At 40.8% G+C, this 21684-nt stretch overlaps 1 protein-coding gene across 2 annotated transcripts in view; it reads left to right on the plus strand.

The window, feature by feature from the left end:
• Positions 1-21577, plus strand: part of LOC148896585 (transmembrane protein 65-like) — a 52889-nt gene extending 31312 nt beyond the window's left edge. For both annotated transcript variants that reach the window (XM_088997840.1, XM_088997839.1), the window contains 4 exons: positions 1785-1839; positions 4802-4844; positions 12708-12813; positions 20100-21577. In XM_088997840.1, coding sequence (XP_088853966.1) covers positions 1785-1839; positions 4802-4844; positions 12708-12813; positions 20100-20246 — 351 coding nt within the window. In that variant the 3' untranslated portion in view covers positions 20247-21577. The remainder of the gene's footprint in view (positions 1-1784; positions 1840-4801; positions 4845-12707; positions 12814-20099) is intronic.
• Positions 21578-21684: the final 107 nt, after the last annotated feature.

A 21684-nucleotide genomic window follows, 5' to 3' on the forward strand; every position in this document is an offset into this window, starting at 1 on the left:
GAATGAGAGGGAACCAAGTGCAAGAGTGATGCTACAGGGAGAAGAGATAAAGAAGGTGGAGGATTTTAAGTACTTGGGGTCAACTGTCCAGCGCAATGGAGACTGGAAAAGAGGTGAAGAAGCGTGTGCAGGCAGGCTGGAACGGCTGGAGAAAAAATGTCAGGTGTGAAAGAAGGGTTTCAGCTCGGATGAAAGGAAAGGTGTATAAAATAGTGGTGAGACCAGCCATGATGTTTGGACTAGATACAGTGCCACTGAAGAAAAGACAGGGAGCAGGGCTGGAGGTAGCAGAGATGATGTTGAGGTTTTCTTTGGGAGTGACCAGGTTGGATATGATCAGGAATGAGTATATTAGCGGGACAACTTATATTAGACGCTTTGGAGTGAGAGTAAGAGAAGCCAGACTGAGATGGTTTGGAGATGTCCAGCAGAGAGAGAGAGACTATATCGGGAGAAGGATGCTGAGCCTTGAACTGCCATGCAGGAGATAGAGAGGAAAACCAAAGATTAGGTTTATGGATGTTGTCAAAGAGGACATGAAGGTAGCTTGCGTGAGAGAAGAGGATGCACAAAACCGGGTTCAATTGAGGACACTGATTCGCTGTGGCAACCCCTGAAGCGAAAAGCCGAAAGGAAAAGAAGAAGAACAGCCACTGCTTCATATTACTTCATTTCAAATAAAATGAAAAGAAGAAAGCTTAAAACTATTTATATAAATCCAAAAAAGTCACACTCAATACAATAATCCATTCGTACAAAAGTAAGACAAATCACCTACTTGCCTGTTTCAACATATCGATGAAAAGGTTTCTTCAGCTGTCATCTGTACTTCTTTGAAGGTGTTGGATGTTTCTCTTCTTATCCAAGATGCTTCTTCAGCGAACTAAAGTCTTACTGGTAGTATCGGCCCTATATATATATATATATATCCCGACTGTCCAGACATGGTGGTGCCGGACTCTGCGATGATAGGTCCTTGCTCTCAGGTTGGGTTTGAGCAGAGGACTCCTCCCTGCGGCTCCACTGATTGTTCCTATTGTTCTGACTAAGGACTGGCCTGATTGCCCTATTTGCTCTGGTATCACCTCATCAGCATTACTAATCCTATCTTGCCTAAGCCTATTGTACCAACGATCCAAATTGAACCTCCCACCACCGTATCGGTTGAGTGAAGGATTTAGCTGTTTTATGAAAATCGCTTCTTTTACTCCCCTTACAAACCATCTATGTTCTTTCGCGAATATTTTAACGTCATTGTCGTCAAATGAGTGGTTGCTAGCTTTTAGGTGCATATGTTCTGCCGATTGAGGCCCACTAGTATTATCCCTGCGATGTTGATAGTCTTTTTTTGAGAATTTGTTTAGTCTCCCCAATGTATTGCTCTTTACAATTTTCATTCTTACAACGTATTGAATAAACTACATTACTTTGTTTTTCATTTGGCAGCTTATCTTTTGGATGCACTAATTTTTGCCTTAAAGTGTTTATCGGTTTGAAATAAGTAGGACGTTTTTGTTGCCTAAGGACTCTTTGTAGTTTTTCAGAAACTCCTGCAATGTAAGGTACTGCTGCTCCTGTCCTTTTTGTATCTGCCAATACTACCAGTAAGACTTTAGTTCGCTGAAGAAGCATCTTGGATAAGAAACGAAACGTTCAACACCTTCAAAGAAGTAAAGATGACGGCTGAAGAAACCTTTTCATCGATGGACCACTCCTGTACGACTGAGAGCTTACACAGACTGTTGCAACATAGTTACTCAGTGTCTTTGTTATCTATCCTCCAGGGCACACAAATTGAGTTGTCCATCGGTGTGATCCTTGGCATTTCGACTATGGCAGGTAAGAATATCATTACATCGTCATACATCATTTATTTCATACAAGAAAAACATGTCACTGTAAAGCCTCTGCCACAAATTAAGGCTGCTTTAAAATTTAACATGTGTGTGTCTTTCGATTATTTGTCAGAAGTGGATATCATTTTCAAATAAATATTTTGATTCATTTCAAATCTTGTAATACCTTACATAAGACAATTAGAATAGTAAAACATTTGTGTGCATCTACTGTAGGGCAAGTTGCAAAAATAAAATACAATAACAATATAAAAACTATGATATTCTGTCAATTCTTTCAGGTATGTATTGTGGTTTTTCCAGTGTCAACAGGTTATGGGAAGCATACAAGTGTCAAGTGATGATATTTTAATTTGGTTCAAATGATTACGTGTTCAGTTTAAAAAGATATGCAGACTAATCTGTAAACTAAAGAGGGGCTTTTTAGATGTCGTTTTAATAAGAGCTGCACACCGTTAGACACTTCTTGCTGCCTATTATCTTTGATCGTAGAGATTTGACTCCAAGTTTGCTGCCATTTATTTCATGCTTTAAGCCACCCATCGCTAAAAGGCATACACAGCTTCTTTTCCTTTCTCGGCCTGACATTTTCAACATGTGAGATGCCATTACAGCCACGCTGATGACATTCAAGTTCCAAACCGATGCCTGGGTCGTGGCCACTCCCATAGTGATTTAGCACTTGTGTCAAGATTGCGGGCAAATCCACCCATCACTCCATTTCTGGCATGCAAATGAGTGTAAATGACTCCATGCCACATCGCAGATGAAGGGTTCACCATGGTAAACTAATCTATGCTTTTGAATATTTATTACCCAGTGAAAAAATACGGCCTTTTTGATTGCTTTCGTAAAGCCACATTTGTTGTGCTTCAGATTTATGCTGCTTCAGAGGACATTAGGGTGGAGAGGACAATATGACCAATGGCATGCTCCGATACAATATCTTTTCACGGCTCATTTCTTCACTGGTCTTATATTTGATGGGCAATATTCTTGACTGCAGTTCAATATGTTGTGCTCTATTTGTGTGCCCAGCGCATGGTAACATGGCGAGCTGTTGAAATCTGCGTGGAGGTCGGTTCAAACACGTACATGTATTGGTATTTTTGCGGCAATGTGGGAGACAACACAATTGACTTGATTTGCCGGCAATCAAAGTGGTTCCACGCATTTTCTTTAAACGTGATTAAAGAAAAAACTGAATATTTTGTGAGGGCAAAAAAGTATATATAAAAATTACCACTTGTCAGCTGGGAGGTTGAGGTGAGCAAATTAACTCATTCAGTGTCATTCACGAATCGGAAATATAACACGGAGCGCCATTCCCAAATTTGTTTGGGTTGTGTTTTTTCTTGTTTGGGTGCCGATAAACGCTGGCCATGGCCTCTGGCATTTTTTTCCTTGACACAAGGGGGCATCATTTTCCTTTTTCCATGTTCGCACTTTGTTCCAGCTTCAGCTGTTGTTAAAGCGCTTTATAAACCAATATGTATTGTGATGTCACGAGAGGCTGGGTCCTGGAGGGCAAATACATTCCCCTAAGATGGCTCCACCCAGAGAGAGTTTTGGCCCCACCCAAACCCCACACCTGTGGCTGATCACGGCTTGATTGGCATGCAAGGCTTTTAAGGGAGAGAGCCTCTGGGTGTGGTGGCCGGGGAGACAAGCTCCATTGTCGTCCTCTGTGGAGAAACACCGAGAAACTGATTGCCGCATGGAACTTGTCGCCAGTTGGGACCATAGCACGGATTTGGAACCTTGCTAATGGTGGCTAGGCTAGAAAGGACATCAAGAGGGGTGAGGCCTAGAAATGCATGGAAAAGAACTCCGTCTTCAGTTTCACCTCAGAAGAGACTTTATTATGATTTAAGTATTGGAAGAGACGCTATTCTTGCCTTTGTTGCTTATGAATTCTCGCTGAAACCATTTATTAAAACCTTTGTTTGCACTCAAACCTGTCGCCAATTGCACTCACTGCCCCTCTGAGAGCTAGCCTCTCATGACATCACAGTATGTATTACATTATATTTTGGACAGCCACCCTCATTTAAAGCTCAAATAACTCCAGACCTGTATAATTTTGGAATAAACTTTTTTTCTGATGAACGAAGAGACGGACGGTCTAAGGTTTCTTACGCTGCATTGAATGTTTGTCGTCCTAAAAGTCAATATTCTGTGGGTTTTGGAATTCGAGTGACAATGACAACAACTCTGGCACTGGAGTGGACACGGTTTTTCACATTGTCTGGCAGTGAATGAGTTTAGATTCATAAGTGATCACAAACAGACCACGTGTGAAGACTACATACAGGGCTGTGAGATGCACTCTTGGAGACATTGGTGCGATACAGTATTGGGTGAAATGCTTGTCATCATTCAGCTGTAAATAAACATGAACTAAAAATACAGGATGTGAAATTTAGACAGTCTGCTGACTAATAGGAAATGCTATATAGGTGTAGTCTCATAAGCCTCCCAAATCACCACTCATATACAAGCTTGTCCACCACCACCACCACCACAAAATGGCTATTTTTGTCAGTGTGCGCTGCACCAAGATGTGGAGGCGGACTGGAGAGTAAATGTTTTCATGTTGTTGCTGTGCTCTGCAGGCAGGGGGAAGCATGTGCAATAGATCTGCTCATTTATCTCTGCTTTTATGAAGTGGCTTTCAGAATGTGCTGGCACACATCGACTTCACTTCGCTTAAATCCTGGCTGATTTTGGCCACATGTTCAGGTGTATGATTAAACCCCAACCGCCCCCCCCTAAAAAAAGAGAAATGAATAATCCTGGATGATGTTTAACAACTATGTTGCAATCTGGAAAGGCTGTTCGACTTTAAAGTGCAAGAGCAGAACGTTGTTATTGTAATTGTAGTCTACATTGATCTCAAACTGCAGTGTGTGTAATATTTTGACTCTCATCTGCTTCCTCCTCAGCTGCCGCTCTAGGCAACTTGGTGTCAGATTTGGCAGGACTTGGGTAGGAAACAGTACACACTCATCAGCGCGCGCACACCTAATAATGCAGACACTCGCCCACAGACACACTGATGCTCACAAAGTGACTTGAACAGATTTTGTGACTCATGATTGCCGACTTGAGGCAAAAATGCATGTTATTACAACTTTTGCGGTAATTTTATGAAAAAATGTGTGGGTTTTTTTGCACTCGAGGTGGCAACATGTTTAATTATATAGTACGTAGTAATAAATTTATCACCCCATTAAGACTACAGTGGGACGTCGGTTTGCGAACACCTTGCCTTACGAACTTTTCGGTTTACGAACGTTAAATTTATTAAAATTAAACCTTGGCATACGCACTACTTTTCGGGATACACACGGAGCGCTGCCCCACCACGGCTGGCGGAGTAATTTTCGGCGGAAGAACACCAAACCACACGACCGAACAGCGTCACAGCGGCCTACCTTTCCACACCCCCTTTCTCTGAGTGCACACATCCTTCGTCTTCAAGGATTTATCACGGATATTTTTGCTGTTATGGGACTGAAAAATAACCCACCATAGGCTTGTGTTCAGCCGAAGAAGACACACAACAACATTACAGACGAGGAGAAGAAGGAGATCATTGAGAAACACGAACAAGGCGTGCGTTTGTCTGACTTCACGGCCCAGTAGCAATATGGTAAGTCCACCATTGCTACCATCCTTCGCAACAAAGAAGCTATTAAAGGTGCGTGTGTTGCTAAAGGTGTTTCCGTGCTGTCAAAGGAGTCCAAGATGGCGCCCCAGTAGGCAGCCGTCAGCAAGTGCTCTGATGAGCCTTGCTTTTTTTGTTGTTTTTGTCCTGTTTTTGTGTTTTCTTTTGTCACTTTGTGTTGTTGTGCGTCGTGTGGAACGGATATGGATTGTTTTTCAGCATTTTTGACCACGACATTCATCAAGGAGGAGACTGCTGAGCGGTTGCGCCTTTTCAGCAGCATGGATATGCCAGTACTGTTTTTGAATGGGAGGAATGTCGTTGCCATTCGACTGTCATCGCTGGACACCACAGGGGCCATTGTGCTTTTTTGTGCCTGTAATGGGCAGCATCTTCACAGCCCCGCTTTGTTCAGTGGAAGGTCGGTGCTGTTGGACAGTCTGCGGCTGGATGGATACATGGCTTGAGGAGCCCGCCATAAGAAGAAAGGAGCGTCAGCGCAGAGTGCCGATTCGTATATGGAATTGTCGCGGGATGGAATTGAAGGGGGACAGGAGATGTGAGACAATCTCTTTTCTTCAATGGATGCTACAGCTGTGTGTTTGCTTTCAACATTTAGCCTGTCGTCGACGTGCACATTCCACCATGATGTCCCTGATCCACTGGTGAAGAGACGCTTTGATCTCTCCTCTTTCATCTGGAACTGCTTTATGTAACAAAGAGGGTACAGAAAGTGCTTAAGAATGAATGTCTCTCTGTGTCTTTGTGTTGTCATGTTATTTAGTTTTTTTTTTTTTCTTTTGACTCCAAGACGGCGCCGCGAGAGTGGCTGCCTTTCCAGCAGCTCCTGTGTTTTGCTTTTCTACTTTGATTTCTTTCATAACTTTGCTGCTGTGAAATGTAAATTTCTCCACTGCGAGACTAATAAAGGCAAATCCAATCCAATCCAAAGCAATGGTCTCGGGCAATAGAAGAGGTTGAAAAACTTCTGTTAATTTGGATTAACGAAAAGCAGCGTGAATATAGCAATTATATCCGAGCAAGCACGGCAAATTCACTCTGATATCGTCATGCGGCAACCTGGAAGTTTGCCGTTTATTGATGATTTTAAAGCTAGCAATGGATGGTTCGAGAACTTTAAGCGCCGTACAGGGATTCGTGACTCGTAATGGTGAGACAGCCAGTTCTGATAGTAAAGCTGCCGAAGCCTACAAGGCAGGTGTCTCAAACTCAATTTACCCGGGGGCCACTGGAGGCAGAGTCTGGATGAGGCTGGGCCGCATCAGGATTTCCACAAGAAAAGCACAGATAAAACATTCCAATGTTCTCAAAATCTTTCTTTTTAACCCACAAAAAATGAATTAAATGAATAAAAAATAAATTAACCAGTAATAAATAAAGAAAATAATTATAATGATCATAAGGCAGATACAGACTGAAAAAAAACACAGGAAAACTAATTATTTGAATAAAGTTTCAAATGGACCTGTACTTGGACTTATTGAAGTTTTAAGTTCAAGGTGGAGAAGAGCTTCTCACATAAGTATGTGCTCCCAAAGACACATGGTCCGCTTGAACATTCGGGAAAGTTCAGGGAAGCTGGGGGTTAACTCTCTCAAAAATTGCCCAAGCTTGTCTGCTTCTCCATTCACATCCCTGAACTTTGCTTTGAGTGCAGAGTTGCACTGTAGGTCACAGAGCTCCATTTGGAATACAGGTGGGGCATCTTGCACATCAAAAGAGAATGGGTCCACAAAAATTTGAAATGTGGATTTGTGCGTCTTGAAGTCTGCAAATCTGTGATTAAATTCCGTCTGTAGCTCCAAAATGGCTTCAACATACTTCTCACCAATGAATAGTGTGCCTGCATCAAGGAGTGCCTTGCATGCTGGGAAATGGAAAAGGTTTGTCTGAGAGAGCTGGGCCTTCCATAACACAAGTTTTGTGCAGAATGCTTTCACGTTGTCATAGGCAGCACTGACAAGTGGCCCCTGGCCTTGTAGCTTCTTGTTCAGTACATTAAGCTCATGTGTGATATCAACAAGAAAATCTAAGTCAATGAGCCATTTTGGATCACTTAGCACAGGAACAACCACCCTGTCTTTCTCCATGAATTCTTTTATTTCACTGGAGAAGCACTGGACAGCCTGACCGATGTGCCACCCTTCAGAGCCTCTTACCCCACCGTGGTTTGTTCAGCTCCACATACAAGTTTCATTCATATCAATCATGCGGGCCGCACTAACATTAATCTTTCATATCAAGGCGGGCCGCAAAATATTCTTTCGGGGGCCGCATTTGGCCCGCGGGTCGCAAGTTTGAGACCCCTACTACAAGGGATCATTCATCGAAATGGTGAAAGAAGAAGGCGACGTTCCTCAGCAAGTATTTAATGCAGATGAGACCGTCCTTTTTTGGATAAAGATTCCTAACTGGACTTTCATAACATAGGAAGAGAAGTCTGAACCCCATTCCATCAAGCCATCAACGATCATCACAACGGTAAATAAAACGACTTTATTGTGCAGTGTATTTCTTTCATTACAATACAATAGCACATTTATTATACATATAATAAGGTATATTGTTTGTAGTCTAAAGGCTTATTCAGTTGAAAATTATATTTTATGGAGACCTGGGAACGGATTATTCTATTCTATTATTATTTTAATGGTTTCCTCTGGGAAATATTTTTTTGGATACGCCCTTTTCACCTTACACACTCTGTCAGGGAACCAATTAAGTGCGTAAGCCAACGTCCCACAGCCATTGAGACTATATTTGTCTTAAAGGCTATTCAGCATCGTGAGGCCATTCAACGTGAATACTTTCATTTTAGTGAATTCGGCAAATTCAAATCCAGCTCACCACTGCCCCTAGCAGGATAAGCAATGTCAAAAATGATTTGATGATTAATAATAATAATAATAATAATAATAATAATAATACACTTTTATTTTGTTCTGTCTGAAGTTTTCTTGCAGAATATTGTCTTCATGCTACCTTCTCAAAATACAATACTTGTCCTCTCCAACCCGGCTGACTCAACACTAAGGGGTTTAGTGGCTGTTAAATAAATATGTCACTGGAATCGTTAAGAATATATTTAACACATCAGATCTGCATAGCAGCCAAAGACGTCCGCTTTGAATCACAATATTTTTCCAACTGCAGCGAGGAAAAATTAAAATGTCGTCAAATGTGTCCAAGTGGTTCCACATCCCCTCCGCTATTCCTTTAGTATTGAATGATTCAGGAGCAATTCGATTTTTAAATCATTGACAAGATCACAGATGAATCATTTAGGGTCGTTTTTTTGACACTTTTTGACTACAGTTTTAACCCTTTTAGGGACAAAAGTTAGTGGACGGCTTATCATGTTATTGTGTTCATGAAAGGGTGACTTTAGTGTCACTTCATGTTAGTGACTGTCATGCACGTGTGTGACTCATTTTCAGAGTGGCCCACTTTACCTTTTCATGAAGATACACATTTTGCCACTTTGTTCATGTGGCAATATACAATGTTCTCTCCACCGATATTCATGTTGCATATGATCAGATGTCAAATTTACAATTTGAATGTGCATACAAGATCTTCTCTTCCTTTCGACTTTTCCCGTCAAGGGGTCGCCACAGGGAATCAGTGACCTCCATCATCAGAGGTTTGATCCGCATGTTTGTGTTGGCCAAGCTTTTACGTCGGATGCCCTTCCTGACACAACCCTCTGTATTTATCCGAGCTTGGGACTGGCACAAGAAGACTTGTGTCCCTTTGTGGCTACAGAACAAGCTACTCACTTAGTAAAAGGCTCCCAAACTCACGTTACCTGTCCTGCAACAAAAAATTAAATTTAAAATGAATTTAGAGAGAAAGATTAATACTGGCAACCATGCTCCTAGTCGGCACTTTATGATTGAGAATAGGGTGTACTTTCATTCCAATGTGACATTTCAAGCCAAAGGTGACAAATGTTTTGAAGAGGAAGAAAATACAAATAGCTTTTGAACTCGGCAAAGACAAATTCAAAGAAAGCATTTTAATCAATCCCATTTTTCCCTCCTTTCAAACGGGAACTGCCTTGTTTAAACAAAAGTTAAAAGCCAAGTAGGAGGAGAGGTGCCCGAGGGTCTTAACCAAACCTCTTCATATTTAAATCCCTAAACCAACAAAATGCACAACCTTGTTTCTTGGTGACACAGGTCTTGTGACAGACAGTATAGCACAAGAAGGCAAATGTGAAGCGCCAAAATGATGAACTTCCAATTTATTGTGGCAGCCATTTTGACAGCAAATTCTACACAATTGACAATGTAACCGCACCTCAAATGCTCTTAGGTCTTGGCTCCATTTTAAGGTCATGGGCCACTTTACAATAAAAACAATGAAACAAATCACATAACAATAAAACCATAAGTAAAATTATACATAATAAAATAACACATAAATATTAACATTTTTTTGTAATTACCTGAGTTAACTTTGCTGACTTGGACTGAATTGAATCAGCCAGGGATGCATAGTACGGACAGTAGCTGCTGGCAGCCAGCCTCAAGCACATTTCCAAATCAATGTTCATCATTCATGGTGGAACGGTATTTGGACTTAATGATCTTCATGTAGGAAAAGGCTGACTCACATAAATAAGTGGAGCCGAATAATGCAGTCAAGGAGGTAGCACATTTCCTCATGTTGGGGTACTTTTCCTGTGTGAGTAAGTTACAGAACTGTCCATAAGCCCTGGACCTCAGCAGTGAGAACACTCACAATCTCCGATGTCTTTCCACATTTGCTGGGTTAAATCCTCAGCCGTGGCTTCACAGCGCCGTGTAACTGTATGTCTTGACAGCTGCAGAGCTTTGATTGAACATAATATCTCTGCCTTATTTTTAACGTCTCTGAACAAGGAGTCAGCTGCTTCAACGAATGCTTCTTTTACCATCTCTCCGTCTTGGAAGGACTTATTGTTTTTAATGATGGCGTGACTCATCCACAACGATGCTGCGGTGGCGGCTTTCGCTTTTGAAGTATGTTGAGTGAAAAATGACTGCTGTCCGGACAACTGGGATTTTAGTTCGTCCATCGTTCTCTTTCTCAGCTGGCTTTTCGGCGGGAAGTCAATGTCGTATTTTCCATGAACAGTCCGAAAATGCCGCTCCACATTTTCCCATTTCGTATGAAAGTAATATATTTTGCTCCCTTACTTGGTCCCGCGTTCTCACTCATTTTGATCACCTATGTTTTAGCAAGGACTTAAAATCGGAGGTAATTCGCTGACGAGATTGTAAATTTTGCTGCGTTTAGCGCTGTTGTTTACACATGCACGGCGACCTAAAGGTAAAAATTGAGTTGTCATCTGAATGGTTGCCCTGTATGTCAATCAAGTGACGGGACGTTTGATAGGCTGACAAATGTTTTGTACTGTCACGCTGCGATCGACCAGTACTACCTCCGCGATCAACGTAATGAGCACCCCTGCTGTACTATATAATCAAGTCAATTTATTTACCTTTGTGATGGTCATTGATGTCGTTGCCTCTTGATGATATCCAAGTGAAGTTGCCCTGCTTTCTCTGCGGTAATACCCTCACTCACACGGTCCCCTCCTAGCTGGTTTTCATTAATCCAAATCAACAGAAGTTTTTCACGATGCTAAGTCACACAAACGCACACCTCGTGTTTTCCGATGATCTCCTTCTTCTGCTCGACCATAATTTTGTTTTGTGTCCTCTTCGGCTTAACACTAGCCTGTGGTGGGGTCTTTTTCGGTCCCCAAAAAGCAAAAGTATCCACTTGATAACAAACCATGTATGCACTGAGTGCACTCAAAGAAAGTCGGTGTGGAAAACTAATCCGCCAGCCGCGCTGTTCGGCCGTGTGGTTTGGTGTTCATCTGCCGAAAACTAGTCCGCCAGCCATTGAGGCGCTCCGTGTGTTTCCCGAAAACTAGTTTTTATGCCAAGATTATATTCTCGCGAATTTATTGTTCGTAAGCTAAAGCGTTCGTAAGCTGAGGTATCACTGGATATATAAAATGCCTTACGATGTTTTACACTTAGCAAGGCACGTTTGCCAAATGCTCCTAAGGCAGCTAACACAGCACTTAATGTTCACACTCTTATTTGAAACCTATTCACACCACATCAGTTGGAAAAAAACAAAAATCCACCCATTTCAGGGTAACAATGACCACATGGTTGACAAAAACGGGCCAAATTGTGACTTCATTCAAATTCTACAAATCCAATATTAATTATAACGGTTTAGACAAGTGGGGCCACACACATTATTGTCAAGAAAGCATTTTACATGACTTCCCCTTTACAGAGAATATGGGCACACAAATACACCAAGTACAGTGTACCTGTCACTGTACCAAGTATGGAACTTAATATGGAATTTAATATGGACGGTTGGGTATCAAGGGATCCTACCCAACGTCCATATTAAGTTAAGGTGCCTGTTGTGCCGATCAAGGCTACAACAGAAATAAAATCAGCTGAGTATTTTTGAAATATATTTCTTTTATTTTTCTCTAGCTGCTGCACCTGTCTGATTACAATGACCAATGTAAGCAAACAGCTCACATACTGTAAATATTCTTTGGAACAGAAATTTGTAGAATTTGAGTGCAGTGATATATGATCCTTTTTCTCAACCCTGCCAGTCTACTCAGGGAATTAACTTGCAGAGTAATAATCAGCTGTCAGTTTTGATTATACAGTGGTTTCTGATTTTTCCTGGTCGTAAAGTACCATAAGTATGTTGTATTCCCATAGATGGAATGGGCGGGGCAGTAATTGAAGACATCGGTCATAAAAATAAAGACTTCTGATATTTTGTGCGGCGAGTCTCCCTCGAGAGAGAGGAAATGTAATCACAGGTTTAAAAAAAAGATAAATGGCACATCAAAGATTTATGGCCTCCCTAGCTCCCACCCCCAAAATAATAAAACTGTCAAGGTGTTGATGAGTCGGGTAGCAAAGTGCTCTTCATGCTTTCTTGGTTGCAAATGCCCAAATCTAATCTGCATCATTTTGTGACATTTCCTGTTTACCAGACAATTTCAGGCCACATGTGGACAACCATCACACCAATGGACAATGTGTAGTCTTCAAACAACCTACTGTGGATCCTATTTTAATTTTATTTCTTTTGTGTCTTTCTTACAAACAATTCAGGCTGGCAGGTTACGTGGAGGCTTTGGCGTCTCGGCTGGGGATGCAGATTCCTGACCTGAGTCCAAAGCAGGCCGATATGTGGCAGACCAGAGTCAGCTCCCACTCGGTTTGTAATCCAGCGACTTTTCCAATATATCCTTCAAAATCATTCTGGAAAAAAACATGGATTGGTTATACAGGGATGCATCGGGGCCACGCCCTCGCCATATATGCATTTTGACAGCCACTGATGCAACTTTGTAACTCCACGCGCCAGCACCAGCGCAAGTCTATTACGATTCGTGCATATTGCTTCATTTTGTTACAATAGCGAAATAAACAAATTTAGTTAAACAGCAATTAGAAACTGTCCGTTTTCCTTCAAAGGTTTTAACTTTCTTCATCTGTCATCTTGCCTTACCGATATCTAGCCATAATAACCTTGCATTTGTTTCGGTGCGCTCCAAAGTCGTGGTAGAGGATATCTCTGGCTTTTCTGTGATCTGCCGGAAATGGCTAATCGAATATTCCTTTACCCATGGTGCATTGTATTAATTACATTGAACATTTACATTTACATGGCGGATAGTTGCAGTTTGTTAGTTAGAACAGGAGTATACGCACCTAAAAGCTAGCAACCACTCATTTGACGACAATGAAGTTAAAATCTTAGCGAACGAAAATGGATGGTTTGAAAGGGGAGTAAAAGAAGCTATTTTCATAAAACAGCAAAACCCTTCACTAAATCGCCATGGTGGTGTGAGGTTTACCTTGGGTCGTGCTTACAACACACTTCTGAGATCGTTACCACATAGGCTTAGTTATGCTGATGAAGTGATACCAGAGCAAATGGGGCAATCAGGCCAGTCGTAGACCTTAATCAGTCAGGACAATAGAAGTAATCAGTGTAGCCTCAGGAAGTGGTCCTCTGCTCCCCCCAACCTGAGGGCAGGGACCTAACCTGAGGGCAGGGACCTATCATAACAGAGGTCTGGCACTGCCGCTTCTGGACAGTAGGGATATATAGGGCCAGAGCTACCAGCAAACTTTTTGTTCATTGATGAAGCCTCTTGGATAAGAAGCGAAATGTCCAACACCTTCAAAGAAGTACAGATGACGGCTGAAGAAACCGTTTCATCAATGGACCACTCCTGTACGACTGAGAGCTTACACAACAAACATATTGTCGTTTTTTAAGAAACAATTGAATACGTCTGCGCAGGGTAGCGACAATTCATTGCAGCAACCTGCTGTTATTGATTTGAATTTAGTGGCTAATGTGAATGATTTCAGAGCTGTTGCAGCTCATTGGAAATCTTCAAAGCAAAGAATTTTGTTTAAGCAGAGACGATTAAGAAATATAGTGCTTAGTCTTTTCTCTTTGTCTTCTCTGTAACACCGTACAATATCAAAATAGCACAGGATTTATTGTGTAGTAATTAAAAATTTAATGTTAATTTTATGTGTTAATAAATTCTTTGACTTGGATTAAAATTATTTGTTGATGTATTAAAAACAATATTTTACTCAAATAATGATTTTTCATTTGCAATTTAGAAATGTTGTGCTCCAATGAATGTATTTTAATTCATTTCCAACAGTTTCGTCTACTTTGGCAATCTACCGTAGTTAAATCGGGCCCCATCTACTTTAGAATGTGACCCCCTTTTCAAACATAAGATGGCCAACTGGCCACCAATTAATTTCCCAGGTGCATCCCTGGTTATATGTACAGATGGGCTGATGAAGCCTTGTGAAGATTTTGATTGATTTGTTAATTTTAAGAGTCAGAGTCAAAGCCTTATAAAATAGACCACACTAGTGACATCTGGTGGTTGACTATAGACATACTAGCTACACCAGGGGTCGGGAACCTTTTTGACTAAGAGAGCCATGAAAGTAAAATATTTAGAAATGTTTTTCAGTGAGAGCCACACGCACGCGCGAGCGCACATTCAAACGCTCGCGTGCGCGCGCGCACACACACGCGCGGCCACTTTTCAACAAAATATCAGAATGTATTATTTAAAATAACTTTGTGATAGTACTCACCGTTAACATGAATGGTTTTCCGTTCCTCGTGGTTGGTAAAAATCTAGGCAAACGATCGGAATGAAATTCAATTCAATGGTATTGTTTCATTGCAAATTAGAATCAGTACATTTTCTCTCCTCTAATACTCCGGTGCATTCACGCTGAAGTGCACGAGTTGGACTCATTTAAAGGGCGTTTACCTGTTTCAACATGACGGCCACTATCATCCAATCAAAATGGCGCTTTCGGCCATTCTAGCTCAGTGTCATCCAATTAAAATTGAGCTTTCCGCCAACTGCAGCCCCAACGGGAAATGAACGGCGAAAAAAACGACAACATGTATTTAGTTTTATCGGTGAGCCATATGCAATCAACAAAAGAGCCATATATGGCTCGCGAGCCATAGGTTCCCGACCTCTGAGCTACACGCCTACAAATGCAAAGCACCATTTTGTATAATTGATCTGCATTACAAAATAACATCAAAACATTTCACCCTGCACTTGTTTTGTGCCTTTCTAATTTACCATTGTGCTCATATATCCAGTGACGTGCAGTGAGGTTCATGGCTGGTGAGGCACTGACGTCATCACAGTCAGATTAACATATGAATTTATTCACCATTTGATTGGTAACAGTTAATGAGGTTTGTTTAAAATGTCATGTCAGCATTCTTTATACACAGTATACAAACTGTAGCATAGAAAAAAAGATTTTAAAAAATGTTATTATTGTGTTATTTACTTATAAATGAAGTCCAAGTCTGTCTCAATGGAGATCACTTCCAGTGAAAGTCCTTGATCAGTCCTGTTCCGACTGTATGTTTTCAGTCTTTTGTGCTGAGAATGACCGCTCCACTGATGCTGTAGTTGCTGGACCAGTGAGCATGAGCTGGAGCAACTTTATCGCTTCAGGAATAGTTTCAATGAGAGCCTTCTTGGCCAAAAAGCTGTAAAGCTCTCCTGGAAATTTACATTCATCCCTCACCGTTTGTGAGCTATACATTCCGGTGTTGGTCTTCCTTTAATTATCTCCTGCTTCGATTGAAAGTCCAGTTTAGAAATTTCTTTCAATTTCAATTTAGATATGTAATCCACCATTCTGAAAATAAGGCCAAGCAACACGAAAAAATGACTGGATGGTTGCACTTAACTTGCTAACTGTTTACTGTAGCTTGCTGTCACTAATTCTATTATTCTGCAGCCGAGGAGTCGCAAGAAGAATCTCTAATCACCAGCGCCGCCTGTCATGAGGCAGGAGAATGGTGTGTCTCACCTATGCACACAGTTTTGATCAAAATAAAATAAAATAAAATAAACACTGTAGTACAGTGTTTATAATGTACGGTGACTGTACATTATATACACCAGCTAAACTATAGAAATTTAGTTCATATACTTTTGAACACTTTAATAGCGATATGCAGAGGGTACAGCAATGTGGTCTCACTGCAGAGCAAGCTAGCACAGTTAGCATAGTGATTGCGCAATCCATGGTGAGGCTCAGCCGGCTGGTGCCTCACCGCTCATCTCTACTTAGTATTTGAACGGTAAATTCAGCGATTTAAAAAAAAACATCCAAAAATGGTGAAGTTAAATGGAAACGAACATTAAAGTCCAAATCACTAAACAAATATAACTCTTTAATTTATTTTGTCATTTGATATTTCCATGATGACAGGTGAGGTACAGCCTCACCTGCCTCCCCTGACTGGACGTCACTGCATATATGTAAGGGTTGCAACCTTTTGACAGCAAACCAGTAGTTGGGTTCAATGTCATGACCTGTTACCTAGTATGCCCGTTTATCCTCACAAGGGACGTGGGCGTGCTGGAGCGTATCCCAGCTGTCTTTGGGCATTTGGCACGGTGCACTCTGAACTGGTTAACAGCTATTTACATGACACACATAGATGAACAAATACTTTATTCCCTCTCACACTTACACCGACATCATCATAAGTCATCAAATCAGTTTTCTCTCAGACATACGAATACCCATTTTTGACACAAAAATAAAAAAGTTGTCTTACTTTGTAAATATAACAAGTAAACAACGTTTCCCATTTGTTTCTTCCATATCACTTTGGGCTCCCGACAAGGGGATCTTATTCCCCATCTACTCTTGGCAAGTGGCAGCGGGCCACAGAACCAAATACAGTGATACCTCATCTTACGGACGCTTTAGCTCACAAACATTTCACCTTACGAACATTAAATTTGCGAGCATATAATCTTAGCATACAAAGTACTTTTCGGCGGATGAACCAAACCACACGGCGCTACGGTGGCTGGCAGACTAGTTTTCCACGCCCCCTTTGTGTGCAGACGCGGTTTGCTATCAAGTGGAGTACTTTTGCTATTACGTGACTGAAAAAGACCCCACCACAGGCTAGTGTTAAGCCAAAGAGGAAACAAAAGAAAATTACGGCCGAGCAGAAGAAGGAGATCATCGAAAAACACGAACCAGGTGTGCGTTTGTGTGACTTAGCGTCCCAGTACCAGTATGCTAAGTTGACCATTGCTACGTGTGGCTAAGGGTGTTTCTGTGTTGTCTAGGCAATGATCTCAAGCAATAGAAGAGGTTGAAAAACTTCTGTTGATTTGGATTAACGAAAAGCAGCTAGCAGTGGACAGTGTGTGTTAGGGTCTTATCACAGAGAAAGCACGGCACTACATCAATGGCAAAGGTAAATAAAACAACTTTATTATATAGTACAGTTTGTCTTTAGTTAAAATCCAATAGCATGTTTATTATACATAAAATAAGTTATATCTTGTGTAGGTTTCAGGCTTATTTAGTAGAAAATTGTTTTATGGGGACCTGGGAACGTATTATTCTCATTTTTAATGATTTCTTATGAGAAATAAATGTTTGTCAAATTAACTTTTTGCCTTACACACACTTTCTGGCAACCAATTAAGTTCGTAAGCTGAGGTATCACTGTACGGACTCCTTACTTTACAAACTTTTCGGTTTACGAATGTTACACTTATGAACATTTTACCTTGGCATACAAACTATTTTCAGGATACACACGGAGCTGCCACAATGAGTGATGTGTCGTTCGAGATCGAGCCCGTTCTTCTAACAACAAAATGGCAGCCTACTGCATTTATTTCTCTATTCCCCGTCCCCAGTCTTCGGTTAAAGCCACGTGATTGGTCAAGAACGCAGCAGTGGGGGATGGGGTTACAGACAGAGAGAGAGAGTGAGACCGTTCTCCAAAAAACAAAATGGCGTCTTCAGTTAAAGCCACGTGATTGGTTGAACCCATTGGTGAACCCAGCAGTGGGGGGGGGGGGGGGTTTAAACATTTAAGAGACAGGCAGACAGAGAGAGTGAGAGAAAACACACACACACGAAAGGGAGATGACAGAGTTTTAAACCAAAAAACAAAAGTGAAAAATAAAAGAAAAAACATAAATGTTAGAAAATTGATAGAAAACAGTGAAATTTAGACTCGTTTCAACTTTGAACATTTAAAAGCAGAGTGTAGAATGGAAGGTTAAAATATCCCATCAATAAGGCTCCACAAATAACCCGCACAAGTCATCTGTAGACTTGATGCAAAAAGCTATCAACCCAGCTAAACAGATCACAGTTGATGAACTAGATACAATTATCACAGAGAAAGCACCTACAAGGGATCATTCCTCAAGATGGTGAAAGAAGACTACGTTCCTCATCAAGTATTTAATGCTGAGGAAACCGGACACTCCATTCCATCAAGCCATTAACACAATAATCAATAAGGTAAATAAAATGACTTTATTGTACAGTGCAGTTATTTCTTTAATCATAATACTATAGCACATTTATTATACATACCATAAGGTATGTTTTGTGTAGTTTTAAGACTTAGAAAAGTATGTTTTATGGGGACCTGGGAACGGATTATTCTCATTTTAATGGTTTCCTATGAGAAATAAATTTTTGGGATACACACTTTTCGCCTGAAACACTCTGTCTGGGAACCAATTAAGTTCGTAAGCCAAGGTCCCACTGTATTTGAGTTACGGAATTTCCAGTGTCTCATTGGTGAGCGCACTGTAATAGTTCACGATATTGGCACACCATCCTGGTTCAACAGAGTTAAGCGTGTGCAGCATCTGTCCAGAATTTTCCACATTTGCACATCATTTGTTGGTTGAGATTTTTGTCCCCTTTTTAGATACAACAACTTGAGAAGGGATCGCTGAAGTGAAACAAAATTATTGCCTTGTGTTGCTTCAACAGCTGCTGCCATTTCTCAGACTTTGCCTGAAACAAGAATCAGGCACCATTCTTCTGCCTTTTTTTTAGTTGCTTAAAGGGCAACCGACATCACTTTTTTGTTTTTTAACTGACATCAGAAAAACGTTTTATAGCATCTAAAATACCCAAAACACGCAGTATGATATTTTTATTCAAATGCAAAACACCAATAAAAATGACTTAAAGTGTCCAAAATCTGCAAAAAATTGAGCTGTGAATTGGGCACTTTCAGAAAGTCCCCCCCCCCCAGTTCGTGACGTCACGCCAAGACGTCTTGCATTGCTGGAGAATAAAAACAATGGCTTCAGATTCGGATAATATGCTTTCTTGTTACACATCCAGTTATGAATATGATTCAAATAGTTCTGAAGAGGAAAGCATACATGTTTGCAATCAATTAAAGAATTATATGTGCCATTTTGAGGCAACATTGGGGGAAAATCTCTCACTCAAAAAAAAAAAGAGGCACAAAATGGCGACTTCCAGTGGCCACCTCCCCTTCCACAGGCTGATAAATTCCTTATATGGAGCTTGGGTGCCCTCTTGTGGCGGCTTTTGGGTGCAACCCGGTTCTCAGACCAAACATGTACAGCAAAATACATTGACGTGATTGAAGGACTGCTACAATGTGTCTTTTTCGGTCAGGGGGCGGTCCTTTCATGACGTCACATACGGACTCTTCACCAACTCAAAAACAAGACTTCCTGAATATTCAGAGCGAGTCTTAAAACGTAAAATATAGCTATATGCGGCGGAATCTTATTAAAATACACCCAGTAGAAGTCATTTGAAGCCATTTTACAAATTATGCACACAACTTGTCCGGAGACGTCGGTTGTCCTTTAATGTTACAAAGGAACTTACACCTTCAAGATTTTCAATCACATGCGACATGATGTAATGAGCTCAGTTCGGTTTTATTTGTCAAACACTAAAAGTTGGAATGCAAAAATTCAAGTGAGTTTTTCGTGTTATTTCTTTTCAGAAAGGTGTGACAGGAAATGAGTGTTGTGCTTTGTCTTGGTACTGTTATTCGGCAGAGAAATCTCACACCGATGACGATATGCGACGTTATGGTTGCATCTAATTCATTTCAAAGTCACCGTTCACATTTGCGTGCAGGGCAAAGCCATCGGCGTGGGCATCGGCTGCATCCTGGGCATGTTCCCCCTCCTCTTCTTCAACGATGACAAGGATAAGAAAGACGGTGACAAGGACACCAGCAAGGGTGAGATGCAAACTGCTGCTCCCGTGCACGACACCAAGTGAGCTAAAGTGGACTTGCACTTTGGACCCGTGGACCAAAAGAAGTGCCCCAATACTCCAAGATTTCATGCAAGAACGTCATGAAAGTGAAGCACCGGGATATCTACTCCGCATATAATTATCAGTTTGTTTGTGAGAGTTCAATGAGATGGACTACTTTTTGTCTGACATCAGACTTTAATTTCATATCATGTTTTATGGCATAGCAGCTTTTGTGAATATCATTTTGAATACCTCTCAGATGAAGAAGGAAAATCAAGCTTTCTCTTTTTAAATGGTAATGACCACGAGATGCGTATGCATTTATTCCTACATTTTATTGACCATCAAAAATTTACCATCAAAAAAGAAAAAACAAAAGATGTCACAAAAACTGTTGACGGTGTACTCAAACAATGACAATCTCATTTTAATTGACTTGGTCAGGCCTGTTTAGCTGAACACAAAGCTCTTCAGTTGCATCAACAGGTAAATTGTACCTTTGGCAATTGAGTGGAACACTATTTAATTATAGAGCGCTTGCATCTATAGAAATGATTTACAACACCAAATGCTTATCATTGTGGAGCAATAAACTGAAAGTGGCTAAATTCTCACGGAACCTTACAGCGCTTTAGAATGAGTGCACTCATGTCTCTAGTGCACTCTGCTGGTGAAGTTTCTCATTCATTTCAAACCATGCACCCCTTTGGTGTAATCAAAACCTATCCCCGCATAAATGACTCCCTTACAAAAGAAAATTGCTAAATTGACCTCTTAACAACATTAACATCATTGGGCGTTGCACCTTTCATTTTACTCATATTTAACTTTATCATCTTGTATTTGATGTCTTATTTGTAGAGAACTAACGTGACTGAAAGAAGCACTGTAAAGGAAATATGAAAGATGCGTAACTTGATAGTATTAAATGACTGCTCTTTGCTCATTATTATTATCGTTATTATTATTATTATTATGTTAGTTAGTTGTCAGGACGACTGTTATTTTGTGAGCGGTTGGGAAATGCATGTTCCAGACTGTATTTCTTTTCTGAAATACAGTAAAGTCTCGTTATATCGATATCGGATATATCAATAGTCCCGGTTATATCGATACTATTTCTATGCACACACGGAGAAAATTACATGCAAACAGGGTCGGATATATCGATAGTCCCGGTTATATCGATATTTTTTTGGACTCCCTTGAATATCGATATAACGAGACTTTACTGTAATTTGTTTTTAAATTTGAAGTGGTTCCAAGCCGCATGCTCATTACAGCATGAGTGTAAACGATTTCTAGTTGATATTTTACATTAGACCTGCTTTTAATAAACACTCTCAAACATCGACCTGGGCTGTACACTCTTTGTTGTGCATAACTTGTGTGCGTCCGCTTGCATGCACTACCAAATTCTCCTAAAACACCTCTGAGGATGTCTTATGGTTGAGAAATG

Source organism: Hippocampus bargibanti, linkage group LG06 (genome assembly GCF_051943395.1).
Source record: "Hippocampus bargibanti isolate YZ-2025 linkage group LG06, ASM5194339v1, whole genome shotgun sequence".
Taxonomy (NCBI): domain Eukaryota; kingdom Metazoa; phylum Chordata; class Actinopteri; order Syngnathiformes; family Syngnathidae; genus Hippocampus; species Hippocampus bargibanti.